General features: G+C 46.1%; 1 protein-coding gene across 1 annotated transcript in view; it reads right to left on the bottom strand.

The window, feature by feature from the left end:
• The window catches only part of RP1 (RP1 axonemal microtubule associated), a 2,616,437-nt gene that overhangs the window by 1,981,330 nt on the left and 618,860 nt on the right, over positions 1-16,247 (bottom strand). Inside the window, exons 14-15 of the mRNA XM_086965756.1 lie at positions 4,725-4,828; positions 2,800-2,976 (exon numbers count right to left, since the gene is read on the bottom strand). Coding sequence (XP_086821882.1) covers positions 2,800-2,976; positions 4,725-4,828 — 281 coding nt within the window. The remainder of the gene's footprint in view (positions 1-2,799; positions 2,977-4,724; positions 4,829-16,247) is intronic.

Raw genomic sequence — 16,247 nt, 5'->3', positions numbered from 1 at the left:
TCGATGTAAAACACTCACCTATGTATGCTAAGGTACAGGGTCCGTCACTAATCCCAGAGATCTTCTATATATTGTCATTTAGCTTCAGCAGAAAGTGGGGGATTAAGGCTAATCTGTTTTATAACATAGCAGGGTTTGTTATGGTATTTGGTCTGATAACCATGCTAATGATATTTTTGGTATGCATTTGTTTTCAAATTGTGCCACAAATACTGTGTCTTAGAGCACAATAGTTTATTTACATATTATAAAGTTCCTATGTGCCTCTTGTTAATCTTATTGTGGACAGTATGAGTGAGACAGCGAAAGGGTGTGTCCTCTTACCATGATTCCTGAGAGGGTAGAGAGTTTTGTGTTCTGGGGTGTCAACTCACTTGTTTCTGTAGAAAAGTTAGGAGGGCAAGGGAGGGACTATAGCTAGCCGGAATCAGGCTCATGGATACTGAGGGTGATATTGTGACTCAATTCCTACATGGTGATGTTCTGTGGTCTCAAGCATAATTCTGTTCTGAAGCAGAATCCCTGCAACATTGTCATGAAGGTAACAGTTGTGTTTGCTGACAATCTAAATCAGTTTGGCCCTTGCCCACTGAGTGCTTTTGAGAGGCGCACGGTACTATATTATGTGATGAACATGAGAGCGGAAGTAACACAGAAGAGAGGCACATGAGAGCAGAAGTAAGTGCAACAAGAAAGGACAGTCTGTTAACAGCACACAAAGGCAAAAATGTATTTTGGTTGTGGGTCTCACAGCATTTATGTCAGGTTTACTTTTAGCAAGAAGGAAAACAAGTATATAATAACACAGCCTGGTGAGGATAAAATGCCATAAAAAAAATTAACAAAGTGTTCAGTACCCACATGGGGCAGAGCTGGATTCAACAGCCCTGAAGGCAAATCTTGTACAAAATGGAATAACACAGCCAGTGCCTACATCAATGGTACAGAATAAGAAGACAAATGTTATATTACAGTGAACCAAAGCCTCGCAGGCATCTTAATTCTTATAAAGCTAATTTTTCCAATGTGAAGTAATATAGAAAAGGTTCCTGTACCTCTCATGTGCCTCAGATATTATACTGTCTGCCTCCCAAAAGCAGCAGGGTGGGTTAAAAGACCGGCGGAGAGGGGCAGGGGGATGCTTTAAAAAAGAATAGATGGAGGGAAAAGGGCGGGTTAAAAAGATCTGACGGTCAGCAGATGGAATGACACCAGGAAGACGGGCATGGTGTGAAGGAGAGTTGTTGCAGGGATTCTGCACATACAAAGAACTATGGGTGGATTATTGGACCTCAGTGTATAGGGGCTAAGCATTCTCACCACCTTAGTGCCCTTGAGCCCAGGACCGACTAGTTATAGTGTCTCACTCGCCCTCCTACACACTCACGAAGAAGCAAATGATTAGACACCCCAGAAGACAACACTCCCGGATCTCTCAGGAATCGCAGTAACAAGACACACCTTTTCGCTCACTGTTGTATCCCTTCAACTTTGTTTCTTTCCATCATTCTGTGTTCCATATTCTATCTTCTAGGTTTTTCTGCTGTCTAGTCCATTCTTACTTGGAAATTTCACCGGACAACAGCTTCTTTGGAGACCTTGCTACTTACATGGGTTTTCTCTTACTTGGAATTATTTCTAAAATAAATTCCTATTTCTTATTCACCTGCTTCTTATTTAATGTTGTGACAATAATACAACACTCACACTCTCGTACCTGTCCACAATAAGATCTGACCGAGACACGGATATAGTTCAAAATGTTCATTTCAACTATTGTGCTCTAACATGAAGTATATGGGACACAACAAGCAGACAAATTCATAACACAAAAATAATTAGCAGTGCAGCTAGGCCATACATCATTAAAGGAGATGTCATCATATGAAGACAATGGAATAAGGACCATAGTTCTAAACTCCCTCCTCTTGGTAAGAAGAAGTATTATTATATAATAGAATATCTCAGGGCTTTGTCAGCAGACCCTATACTTTTGACTATAGATGGTATTTCTACATTGTAGGTGCGTGTTGCTCTTCTCCCTGGAAAGGTCCCTCTTCTAGGGTGTCTTACCTAAACATGTATCCCCAAAAAATCAATGTACCAATCTCCAGCAGCAGCTGCATTAGTATGTTTTGTCTAGGCGATAGTACTTGACCACCACAGAATAACAAGGGAACAGTTTATCGACCTTGCTCACAATGTTCAGACTAAACTCCAGGAACAGGCAGAGAATAAACACAGCAGACGGTTCTCATGTGAAAGGCAAAAACAGAGTCATGCAAAAAGAAAGCCATGTAGTAATGTGCGCAAAAGCTGCAACATGGTTGCTGGGCTCATGCTAACTTAGTGATGTTGACAATTTCCCCATCGGCCACATGACAGATGGACTGCGACACATTCATTCTTTAAGAGTGCATGTGCAAAAGCAGTTAAAGAAAGTGTGCATGCAGGAGCATTTGGACAGTGGAAAGACACTGGCACTGCAAGCTGTACTTGGTCCATGCTCCACGGCAAGGACGAAGCCTCAAGCTCACAAAGAATTCAGAAGGCAAGGAAGCGATGCTGGTCAATAGATAGCAAGGAAACACAAGTGATGTAGGAACCAACATGGTAAACAAAGGTAAGTAATGTACAGGCTCTAAGCTCCTTTTAAGATTTTGTTGTACTTTACAAGAGGTTTGACAAGCACAGCATAAGCGATGTGCAGGTGAAAACTTCAAACAGCAATCTCACAGAACAGGTAAAAAGAAATTTGTCTTGCATATGTACGCATGAATCCTGTTCTTGTCCTCTTACCTTGACATGGACTACAAATTCTTTGGAAAGTCCCGCATATCCTGTAGCTGCACCCTCAGCAGGCTTGCCTTCCGGGTTAAAAGTTACGGTGTGCCCAGGTGCTCTGACAGACTCTAGAGTTACGCATCGATTCGGATGTACATGCAGTTGTAGCTCGCAAAGAATCCCATAGTTATCCTAAGTCACCAAACACAGAAGCACGGGAAATGTTAATGCATGGCCACTTCCCCTAAAATCCTGCGTTACAGAGAGACAGCATTAGCTATTCAATGAAAGGTACACATTCCATGATTCAAGCCCTGTTGTTTCACTTGGAAATGTGATTTTCTAATCTTGTGATTATAAAACAAAGCATATGTTCCACGTCATTGAAATGTGACACAAATAAATGAGCTACACATAAACCATAACCATCACATTTCCTAAAAGAAAAGCCAGGAAACAAGTGAATTATAGAAGGACCAATAATATCCATGACTAACGATTGGGCCAGTGAGTCAATGCACACTTGTAAAAAAAACAAGCCTTCTCTAGGAAACCGGACACACAATCATGCCTCATAGCATCATTCATTTAGCAACAAGCAGGCCAGAATGTCAGAGAATAAGATGAAACTAAACACCTCCCTGAAAGTTATAAATTCAGGGCGAAGCAACATTTAGTAATTTCTAAACTGTAGGGGGGGGGGGTCTGATTTTTAGGGGCTGATGTCTGTTTTCAGAAATGCGTATGGAAGCTCTACCTATCTCTGGCAATAGGATTTGGTCTGTAGACAGAGTGTAAAATTGAAGGCATTTGCTTACAATTTAGGAGTATATCATCTGACTGAGTCCAGTGTCTTATGAAAATGTAAATGAGGCTGACAGCACCTTCTTTCCTGGTAATGCAGCTCTGCTATAGGCTAACAGAAATAACTACCTCTCACTTAGACCCACTAATAACCAGAGAACCTGTTATGTCCCAGAGGGAAAATAGGATGCTAGGAAGGAAGGATGGCACGTGGGTGTGAGATCTAGGTGTCGTGGGCCAGTATCAATCATGTTGGGGTGTCACACACATAAGAAAGTGCACTAGAAGGGCGTGAATTATCAGGGTGCAGCATGTGGTTCAATGTTACACAATGAAAAGAGTTGGTCTAAACCCTGGATAGGGTGGGATGGGGCTGTCCTCCCATCGCACTCCATTCCTGGTCAGAACATACGTAGAAACAGACCTCCAGGAGCAGGTGATGCGGTTGGTTCTCTACATAATAAGGGGGCAATTCTGAAGGCTCTGTAGGCCGTACTAATACCACAGTCACTGCTACACTTATGCTAAATAAAGCAGCATATGCTATTTTGACATGGGATATTAATGAGAAACAAGGAAAGCTCTAGACATTTACCTAAAACAAACGATAAAGACAGTTAAAAGTGAAAAAAAGCTTTGATGAAGTAAATGAAAACAGAAGGGAGCCAATAGAGAGCAGACAAACTGACGTACATTTCAAAGATAATCAAGAACAAATGCCATGTGATACACATTGGAAGATAACAGAAGAACATGCAAAAATAATCCCCAAAGTTAGTCAAAGAAAACCAATATGTTCCATGGTTTTAGCATTGCAGCACAACAACACAGCTCCTCTCCTTTGCTCCTTGCATGTCTGGGTTTTATTGTCATAACATGCAATAAATACTTAGAAAAGCAAATTAAATTTACATTAAAATAATACAATATCGGAGTTGTTAAACGATATGCTAGAATCAAAGACGCATGCAATAGAAGTTATAAATCAAAATGTCCGCTCCAATTAAGCCAAACAGAAACACAACCAGAGAAGAAACGTCTCCAGGACCAAAGATGGAGATAAAAGGAGGAAGTGTGAAAATGATTAGGAGGTAATCGCTGAAGGCTGCACAAAAAGGAACTCTCTCCACCCCTACCATTCCAGAAGCGAAACCTTTGTCGATGGCAAGCGCGAGATGGCGAATCTGACGACTGGTAAACACTCGGATGTTTCCTCTTTTGACAGTCACGTCGAAAAAACCTAATCAGGAAAAACAATCACAAAGAAACTTAGTATTTTGTTTAAATCACCTCGAAGTCACATGTATATCGTAGGATCGTGTGACAATTCTAATTTTTCACTGTGACAATAGGATGACTGTTTTTATAGTAATTCATCGAGGACCAATTTAACAAGACAAATGGTTCTTGGACAAATAAAAAAAACAAGTATTGAACCCGGGTTCAAATGTCGAGTACACTCAACCACCTCTAACTGACAAGCTTGAGCTGTTTGGGCCTCCTACTGAGAACTGAGGGGGTGTAGACTCATGCTAGATTTTCCTTAGCCATAACTTCCTCCATTTTTGAAATAATAACAGCCATTCTAACTAACAAAAATATAGGAATCTGCTCATGGACGTCAATTCACCAAAATGCCTGGGGTAGCGGAAGTGACATCATATACCCTTTGACCATAATGATGTCACAGGAAGTGACATCATATGACCTTTGACCCTGCATCACGCCCAAGAAGTGGTTATGTAACCATAATCCTGATGACATCACAACAACTAACATTGCATAAGTTACGTAATTCCATAATGAATATTATATATTCTTCTAGGGGAGAACAAAGGGTGGGGGTTTCTCTTCTCTGAGAAAAGTTTGAAAAAAATAGGCTTTACTGGTGCATTTTAATGCACAATTTTCACATAAATTTGTTAAAAAGCCATGGGCTCTAAAAAACACAAAATATTCAAGTCCTTTCGTGGTGCGCTAAGTTACTGAAATCTGACAGTCCCCATGAGTTCACCCAGTTATTTTTTTAAATGTCCAATGGGTGCCCCGTTACGTCAAATATTACTTCAAATGCTAGAACCAGCATTTTGCCATGGTGGCCTCCTTTGCCCAAACATTAAATACAACATGCCAGTGCCAGAATGTTCCTAATCCTGCTTCTCTTGCACTATGGAGGTCCCTTATGTCAACGGTTATGTCTAATATGTCCAGGTCTACATTTTGTCATGGATGGCCCCATGACCCTGCCAAAGCTGTCTTCCCATATGCCAAGAATTTCCTCCAATGTTCCATCACCAGCAAGTTGCCAAGGTGCCAACCATGCAAGAATTTACTCCAGGAGGCTATCTCTGTTATTTTTTCATGAGTGTTCCTTGCCAAAATGTACCTACAGAGTACCAGCAGTACCATTTTGCCGAAGGTATCCCATATGCAAATATTGCCTCCAGTATTCTAGTGCCAACCTTTTGTCAAGGGTGCTTCTATCAGCCAAGCAGCATGCTAGGTCAACAGCTGACCTGCAAGCATATCTACACATGCTCACTTACATTCATGTATTCACACTCATTCTATCATTAGCACTGACCTGCACTCATTCATTTTCACCTACTCTTGTGCACTCACTCTCACCCTGAATAACTTATTCGCACTCTATCACTTATTGTTACTCTGATTCACTTATACTTCCTCACTCATTTTGACACACACATCCACGATCCCATATACAAACATACATGTTCACACACACATATACACACTCTCTAACCCAAACTCACTCTAACGCACATGCATACACACAACATACATTACAACCACTTTATTTTCTTATTTAAGATGACGGTGAAGGTTCAGATCTTTCTTTTCCACTCTTTATTACATTAATAGTGAATTATAAACTATTATTCATTATTAATGTCATAAAAAGGAGGTTAGAGCCTGACTCTGATAATGTGAGACACCCCTGTGTTCTTGGCACGGATTTTGCCACCTATGAGCCCAGGGGTCGCAAAGGCAGTTCCAGGGGTATCAAGGGGCAAGCTAGGGGTAGCGACCCTTAAAATACATCCATGGTGGTTTTCACAGGTTAGAAAATGGAAACACAAATGTCATTTAAAGTGTATAAATTGGATTTGTCAAAATCAGACTATTTAGTGTTGAAGGTTTACTTTCATCCTCAATCAGAACCTCTTACCCTAAGCATACACAAGCAAGGTACAGGGCTGACTGAATAAGCATGGGCATTGTGTGAGATATCAGGTTTGTATTTTCTTATGGAATTCGGATTGCCTTCTGCCAGTTTCAGAAATGAAAAATATGTGCCTTTATGGTTTTGTGGAGTAAATAACAAGAATATTTTTTTCAAAAATACTGAATTGCATGCATATATTGTCAAAAATATAGTCAATACAAACATATCAAGGAACAGAATCTGTGAAGGTAGAACTATCATCTTTTATGTATATTTTTCTATTGGCTTTTTTGAGGTAAAACAATTACAAAAACAACATAGCTACACTTAGTTCTTGTCATGACACATCTGATAGACAATTATATGGAGAACGGATGCTCTGCTACTTTTGCATTCTTATACATTTTCCTCCCCTCATTCATGCAATTAGCACATGTACACATCCACATCTGGGCCTGTACCACCTTCACCCAGTGTTCTTGTACCGGGCCACAATTACAAGCCAGATAGAAAAAGTCTGCTTCAGCTTTCCCACATCTTATGCAGTTTGCATTCACCTGCAGCCCATATCGAAACAATCAGATTGGTGTGTGAAACATTTGCTGTAAAAATTTGAAATGAATGGGGGGCGCTAGAGGGCGCACTGCAGAATGGCCGCACTGTCGTGAGGCTCCTGCTGCCCGGAGCTATTATCCGCCTATAGATCCTGCTGACCATCGCTGCGCCCTGATCTGACCCTATAGATCTGCTGGAATATCGACTGGCCACTCACGGTCCGACTCCTGTTCCATTTAGAGGTTGCTGGCCGAAGTTACGAGAGCTCCAAGTTTCCCCGACTTGCGCCCTGGATGTCGGGTGCTCCGTGGCCCGGCGTCACTTTCTACGCTAGCCCGCGGCTTCGCACGTGGGGTGGAGGCCCTGCTCTTCTTCTCTTCTCCGGACCTGCTAGCTGGACGGGCACGCTGCTGAGGGCTCCCCTGTAATGGAACTGGGTATCGGCTTCTACCTTTGCCTGTCCTGGGACTGCTGATTGCAGAGACGCCGCGGATTATCGCTTGAGCGCCTGAGAAGCGAACACTTTGGTCTGAGGGTGGGGACGGCCATTGCTTCTCTGGGAGTGGGGGGCGTCCATGCCTGCTCGTGCCCCCATTTTCTTGGCGACTGGTCGAGTGATTGGCCTGGTCTGCAGTCTGGCCCTTCTTGACTTCTGTGCCCCGCCGTGCTGATCGCGCTTTATCACGGGGAAGCCGGACACTAAACAATCTAAATTATCCTTTGACTCGGGGGTAGCTAGGAGGGGAACGCGGCTGCTACAGGACGCTGGGACCTCGCGGTCTCCCCCCCCACCTGTCGCTGATACTGGGCCGCAGCCACAAACACCGGACTCCAACAGATGATGCAAGAGATGAGGCAAGGGTTTGCCACGATAGTGGACAAAGTGGACAAACTGTCGTCGCGCATGGATGCGGTGGTCCAGAAGCTAGACGTGCACGAGGAACGCCTAACAACGGCGGAACAGCGCATCTCGGACCACGACGATACGGCCGCCGCTCATACCACACAGTTGGCGAGGATGGATAATATATTGCGGGTGATTGCCGCTAAGAATGAGGAGTTGGAGGCGAGGAGTAGGCGCAATAACGTTCGTATAGTAGGTGTGCCGGAGTCAACGAATGTGGGAAAGATGGAAACTTATGTGGAGAGACTCCTGGTGGGCGCCATTGGTGCAGGTGCCTTCTCGTCCCAGTTCATCGTCGAGAGAGCGCACCGATCACTGGGGCCTCGGCCTGCCTCTGGGGCTGCACCGCGCCCCATTATTGCTCGTCTTCTAAACTATCGCGATCGGGACGCTGCCCTCCAGGCTGCCCGTACTAATCGGGTCCTCTCCTTTGAAGGGGTGTCCTTCACCATGTACCCTGATTTCACGCCGATGGTGCAGGACCAACGTCGTAAGTTCCTAGGGGTGAAAAAGAAACTTCGAGAGCTAGAAGTAGACTATGCTTTGCTTCACCCTGCCAAGCTAAGAGTGACGCATCAGGCTAAGCAACACTTCTTCACTAACCCACAGCATGCTGAGGACTTTGTGAAGCGCCTCAAGCGTGATCGAGCGGCTGCGGATCGAGGAGGCGATCGAGACCCTGAGGGCGATCATTCGGCGGCGGAGGAGGAGGTCGCCTGAATGGGGGTGACCTTGCTTTTTTCTTGAGACATTGTTGGCGTGTGGCTAGTGCACTAACTTCCTTGACTGTTTCGGAGGCCTCGCTGCCACCTGCTTTTGTGTCGAGGGGCTTTGCTGTGACTGTTTGCAATTGTCTGTCTGTATGGCGGTTCTTGGGGTTGGTATGGGACCGCAGGTTGGCGCTCTTTTTGTTCGCGCTCTGGGCACCCACCCCCCCGCGCTGCGCCTGGGGCCTTATGGGACTCGTTGGCTCGGACACTGGCGTGGTGTGTGGGAGTGGTGCCGTGCACCTCTAGAGGGTTCCCCGGAGGGTGTACCCCACTAGTACCTTTGGTTTGGACTCTAGTCCTTTGTTGGTTGACTGGATGTGTGTTGGGGAATGGGGGGGGGTGGGGGTTTGCATGGCCTGATAGTTGGGGTTTCGTCAGGTGGGAGGTGGGGGTGGGGATGATGCGGACGACACGTGCTCGCCCTGGTCTCCTGGGCCATTGCATTGGTTGCTATTGCTGTCTGTATGGTGCTCGCTATTTCCGGTGGCCGCATGGTAGTGAGTGCGTTATGTGGGGGATGCGTGTGCGAGTTGAGGGCCGAGTGGACTGTGTTTGCTTCGTGCTGCGCGATGTGTTTCCTGGGTGCCTGTTGCACGGATGGTGCTGCTGGGGGGGGGGTTGGTGGGGTTCTGTTTGGTTGGTTTGGAGATGGCCGGGATGTGTGTGGAGTGTATGTAGTGGGGCGACTGCGCCCTGGGTTGGTGGCCTGCTGCTGGCTGGCGCTAGGAGTCGGGCACGCTGCCCTTTCTCACTGGGTCCTGAGGGGCCCTGAATATGGCTGATGTCGACTGACACTATAGATAAGATATCAATTTTGTCCTGGAATGTACGGGGTCTTAATGATGCCAGGAAATGTCGAAATGTGATACAGTATTTGGACAGGCATGCTATTCATGTGGCCCTCCTGCAGGAGACTCATCTGCGACCTGGACCTTCCCCCAGCTTTGGTGGGCGGTGGGCTGCAACCAGGGTGTTTGCTTCGTACTCCTCGTATGCTCGCGGGGCTGTTATCCTTGTTAAAAGATCGCTCGCCTTTCAGGAACTAGGATCTATGGGAGACCCTGAGGGACGCTATGTACTAAAGTGGGGGCGGCTTGGGCAGATCACTGTGCTGTTTGTTAATTGCTATGCTCCCAATGTTGATACACCGTCCTTCTTCCTTACATTGTGGGGCCATGTGCTTGCTGTCGATGCTACTCACATTGTGTGGGGGGGGGGATTTCAACTTTGCATTTCATGCTCAGGTGGATAGGTCGGACGGAAGTCCACAGTACAATGTGCAAGCTAGGGATGTTTTGTGTGGGGTTGTGGAGGAGGCTGGGCTGATCGATAGCTGGAGGTATTCTCACCCTGCCACTAGGGAAGGCACTCATTACACTGCACATGCGCGCTCATGGGCGAGGCTGGACTATGTTTTCCTCTCCAGGGGGTTGGTGGCTGGCCTGCGGGAGGCGGTGCATCTTGCTCGTACGTATCCTGATCACTGCCCAGTGAAGGTTGTCCTATCTGTTCCCGGGCTGCACAGGCCGCGCCCGCCTTGGCGCCTTTTTCCGACTGCCTTGCTTGACCCAGTGTTCAAGGCGGAGCTTGGCGAGGAGGTGGAGGCGTTCTTCCCTAGAAACAAGGGCTCTGTCGACAGTGTCGAGGTTATATGGGAGGCATTCAAGGTTACGATCCGGGGAGTCACGATCTCCAAAAGTTGTGGAATGCTTAAATTGATTGTTCGAACTCTCGAGGGCTTGGAGGGAGATTTACGTGCCTTGGAACGCAGGATGCAGGCTGGCTCTGATCCCGATCTGATGAGCCAGTTCCACACCAAGCTCTCCGAGTATGAGGAGGAGGCTGCCAGGGAAGCTAAGCATAGGGGGAAATATTGGACGGCGAGGAGGTATTGTGAGGGGGAGAGGCCCGGTAAGGTCCTTGCTGCACTTACTAGACACCAAAGGCATGGCTCGGACGTGCTGGAATTAGGTTTGCCAGATGGCACTCGCTGTCGGGACACTGCGGAGATTCAACGCACTTTTATTGACCATTATACACAACTGTACACGACACAGCAGCCGGGGGAGACACGATATGGCGGATTTCTGGATGAGTTGGCGCTCTGTTGGTTGTCGGATGAGCATCGAGCGTTCTTGGGTAGGCCTCTAGAGGTGGAGGAGGTCAGAAATGCCATCATGTCTCTGAATAATGGGAAGGCCACTGGTCTGGATGGCCTTCCTGCTGAATTCTACAAGTGTTATGTGGACATTATGGCCCCCGTTCTTCGCGAGGTTTTTGAGGAATCCCTGGAGGAGGGACGACTGCCGTGCTCCATGCGGGAGGTCGCTATTACATCGCTGCTCAAACCCGGTAAGGATCCCCTGGATGTGGATTCCTATAGGCCCCTCTCTTTGCTTAATTGCGATGTCAAAATACTCGCAAAGGTCCTAGCGATGAGACTTTCTGAGCTCATGCCTGTTATTGTTTTGCCCGACCAGTCGGGGTTTGTGCCTGGCCGTGCTACTTCCCACAATCTTCGTACTTTGTTTTCCCTTATTTCGACCATTGCTCCTGATATCCCGGTCGCCGCCATCTTCCTTGATGCCACTAAGGCGTTTGACTCTGTTGAATGGGGCTATCTTATTGATGTATTATGCCGGATAGGATTTCCTCGGATTTTTATTTCATGGGTCAAGCTCTTATATACTGATCCGATGGCTAGGGTGGTGGTGAATGGAGTGCTATCCCCCCCGTTCCCTCTTACTAGGGGGACTCGTCAGGGATGTCCCCTCTCGCCCCTCCTATTTGCCATTGCTATTGAGCCCTTGGCCTGCAGGATTCGTCAGCTACACCAGCAGAGCGCCTTCAATTGTCTTCAGCGTCAGGTCGGGATCTCTCTGTATGCGGACGATGTCACGCTCTATGTAAAGGATCCTCAGAACAACCTTAATGCGCTCTTGCGAGAGTTGATCGCCTTCGGGGGTGTCTCCGGTGTCCACATTAACTGGCCAACTCTTCCCTCTCACTGCGGCTGTGAGTAGATTTCCTCTTGATTACCCCTTGGAATGGTGCGATTCGGAGCTGCGGTACCTCGGCATTGTTGTGTCATTGAGCAGGGAGGAAACGGTCCGGCTTAATTACGGTGTGGCAATTACTAAATTGGCAGATGACGTCACTAGATGGATGTCCTTGCCTCTATCCATGGCCGGTCGGGCGTCCCTTATCAAGATGGTTGTTCTGCCCCGGTTTCTTTACCTATTTCAAAACCTTCCGTATCACCCTGGGGCTTATTTTTTTCGCAGGCTTCGCTCTGAGCTCATTCGATTGTTTTGGGGAGGCAAACAGCCGCGGGTGGCCTGGTCTACCCTTACGCTGCCCTATATTGATGGAGGATTTGACGTCCCTGAATTTGAGCTTTACTATCTTAGCGCTCAAACGCATTACACTTACCATTGGATGCGCCCCACGCCGTTTATGCCCCAGGTAGCGGCTGAGCATTGGGTTGCTCATCCCCTCCCTCTGGAGGGGATGGTATTGGGAAAGGTGTCAGATGTGGACACGCATCAAACGACGGTGACATGCACGGTGGACGCCTGGAAACGGGTGGAGCGGTTGCTGGGCGTCTCCTTTCTTTATTCGCCGGCACTACCTTTATCCTATCATCCTGGTTTGTCTCTGTTGCTGGAAACGGGGTTTCAACGGTTGTGTAGGCGGCTAGGTATTCTTACGTGGGGCGACGTGTTTCATGATGGTGCCCTTCGTACCCAGGCTCATTTCTTTGGGACTGCTGCCTGCTCTCCTTTGGAGCTGTTTTATTATGTTCGTCTGAGGCAGGGCATGCGCGCCTTGCTGCCTGATTTTCCTTCGGAGCCGGAGGTAACCCTCCCTCTTCACGTGCTGCTGGTTTCAGATGGGCGTCACCTAGTTTCGAAGTTATACGGTGCTATTCGTCGACAGCGTTCTGTCCCGTCCAGTCGGGTGCGCGAGCAGTGGATTGTTGAGTTGGGCGTCCCTATTACTGACGAGCAGTGGAAGTATTGCTGTGGGCTTACTGCCAATGTTTCTTCCAGTTGCCGCCTGAAAATCATCCCTTATAAATTTGTCCAGCGGAGGATGACAGATGCGCTAGGTGCCGAGCAGAGGGTGCCGACTTCCTGCACTTGGCTTGGAGTTGTGCGGGAGTTTACGAATACTGGACTCAGGTCCATGCGGCCCTGCAGGTTATGACGGAGGATGGCGTGGCGTTTGACCCCTTAGTAATGTTGCTGGGTTATTCCAGGGACGTGCCTGCCCCCCACCGTAGATTTGCTGACGTGGCCTTGCTGCTGGCCAAGCGCAGGGTTGCCTGCTGTTGGGGTCGGGGCAGGGTGCCGCGCTTCAAGGATTGGTTGAGCGATCTCATATACTGTCAGGACCAATATAATGTCTACTCTGAATTGATGCCCGTGAGGTGCAGGCCCAAGGACTTTTGGAGCCCGCTACAGGTGTACCTCCTCACTAGAGCTGTGCAGGACTCTGATTCTGAACATGAGGACCGAGTAGGGGTTGGCTAGCACCAGCATAGGGGCTCAGATATGATAATTCATTCGCTTGTCCTCAGGTATTGGGGGGAGGGTTGGACTGCGTCCTTTTTTGTGCGTGGTTGAGAGGACTGTACTCCCTTCTATGTCACTCATGTGGTGGCGGTGGAGATCCAACGCCTGACCGCTTTCAATTGGCGAGTAGGGAAGGCCTATTTGGAGTACATCATGGTTGTAGAGTGCTGGTATCAGCTGGCACGATCATACTCTCCCTTTTACTTGGGTTTTCTTTCTTTTTGTTTTTCCTTTGTTTTATTTTGCGTTGACAGAGCATGCCCATGCTGTAACATCTCATCAGTTTATTATATGCCCTGGATGTTCCATTTCTAAATGCTGTATGACATCATTCATTACTGTCTGTACGAATCATTGTGTTACCCTCTCTTCCGGACTCATTGATTACCTCGCTGTATTGTAAAAGCCATTTACGATTGTATGTTCCATGAATGCACTTTCCTTTTCCTTGCTTATCTCCAAATAAAGGTTTAAAAAAAAAAATAAATTGAAATGAATGATGCACAAATTGTAGTTGGGTGTCAGCATCCTTGTCAATGTACAACAGAACTCTCCATGTTCCTTTTTTTTTTTTTACTGGACATCAAAATTCAACAAAGAAAATCAGTGTGACATACATTCACATATACAGAAAAAAGAAAACCATATCTGATGGCCAGATTTGTACTTTTTACCCCTCCCCCCACCCAACGGTGGATTCCCACAAGTATAAAAACCCAACATATATGAGACAAAACACTGACACTAACACAACCGACTTGGGAGTACTTGTAATATATAAACAATTCATCCTTGTTCAGCTATTTAGTTAAGGATTCCCAAATCTTTTCGCCTTTGGCCCTTGCCCTGCTCCCCCTTCTTCTAAACACAGAAATCTCCCAATTGTATATGAATAATAGTTTGCTAAACCATGCATGCATCGAGGGAGGATTTGGATCAAGCCAGACCGTAGGCCAGACAGAGCCGAAATACCGCCATAGCTATGTACACCATTTTCCGATCTGCTTCCTCCATTTCCTGATTAGAAATCCCTAGCATAATAACCTGGGGGGGTCAATAATATTGGTTATCCCAGTATGGATTCTAACCGCTGATCAATTTGGACCAGCAGATGAGAAAGACCAGAACAAGTGGCAAACATATGGGTGCTATCAGCAGCCAGCAACCCACACCGAGGGCAGCGTATCCCCTTCCCCCCCCCCCCCCCCATCGGTGGATGCTCACCGGAGTGATATATAAGTTACACCAAGCCTTGGAACATTGTACTTGCAGATTAGCGGAGATACATGTTGTTTGGCTAAACACAAGTGAGTCTTCACACTCCCCTTGCCCAGGAAGTAAACTCGTTTGTCATCTCTCAAAATGCTTGGTCAAGTCATCGCCCATCTTCTCATTGATAAGCTTATATAAAAAAGATGTTGTGGATTGGCCGCCATTGATTAGATCTAATAGAGGGATTTGGTCCCGGTTAATAAGTCTTTTGGCAACAAAATCCCTTATCTGTAAATATTATAAAAAATATTTATTCTCAATCCCAAATTTATCTTTAATAGCCTCGAAAGTAAGCATTTCGGCATTCAGAATAAAATCCCCTATGCACTGAATACCTTTCTCGCCCCAGTTTTAAAAATATGCATCTTAAAAGATAGCCGGGAGTAAGATGTTATTAGATAAAGGGGAATAAAGATGTATCCGCCTGATTCCAAACTTTTTTCTAACAGTGGTCCAAACCCTGTAAGTACCTAGTAAAACCTTAAATTTAACTCTCTTAAAATAGGCAAAATCTATATGACGCAAGAGAAGTCCTCTGGCTTCTGTCCCAAAAATTAAATGATAAATTGAGATCTCTGGGCATCCCGAGTTCCCCCCATTCAGCAACTCCCCTATCTGTTTCAACATGATTACCCAGTAATAGATTTGGAAGTTATGGACGGACCAGCCTCCCCTGTCTCTAGATAGAGTCATGTATCTAAGAGCCCTTCTTGGGCGCCGTCCAGCCCAAAGAAACCATGAGACTAGCTGATCCAGCTTCTGAAACCAAACTTTTTGTATATCTAAAGGAACTGCTCTAAAACAGTATAGAATTTTGGGCAAGAAAATCATTTTTAAAACATTATTTGTCACAATTAGTGTTAGGTGTAAATTGTTCATTCTTCGAGAATCAGATTTAATTTTCTGAAGAAGCGGTTTAACGTTAATATCAACAATATCTGTTTGGAACTTATCTCTATACCTAAGTATCTGGCATTTGCTACTATCCCGGTAAGCTAGTATAACCTTATCGTTAACAACAATTTGTGTTTTGTATCATTCAGATGATAGCCAGATATCTTGCCAAATTGTGATGTCAGAATAGGTATTTCCTCCAAAGCCTGAAGGAGGGCAGCTGTTATTATAGTTAAGTCGTCTGCGTGTCCCAAAATTTTAATATCTCCCCCTCTGGCACAAATAGGTTGGATTATTTGATTCTCCTGAATCATCCTGATTAGTGGATCAATGTAGATGGCAAATAGTAGAGGTGAGCACAGACATCCTTGGCTTGTTCCACACATTATATTGATCTTCCCAGATTGTACCCCCATCAGAGCTATTTTAGCAATTGCATCTTTATGCATAATTTGTATTGCGCTCAAAAAAACATCCTCAATCCCATAATACTTCAAGAC

The sequence above is a fragment of the Lissotriton vulgaris genome, chromosome 4_1, assembly GCF_964263255.1.
Source record: "Lissotriton vulgaris chromosome 4_1, aLisVul1.2, whole genome shotgun sequence".
NCBI classification, from domain to species: domain Eukaryota; kingdom Metazoa; phylum Chordata; class Amphibia; order Caudata; family Salamandridae; genus Lissotriton; species Lissotriton vulgaris.
The sequence above is the reverse complement of the archived record's forward strand: the minus strand, read 5'-3'. Positions and strand labels throughout refer to the sequence as shown.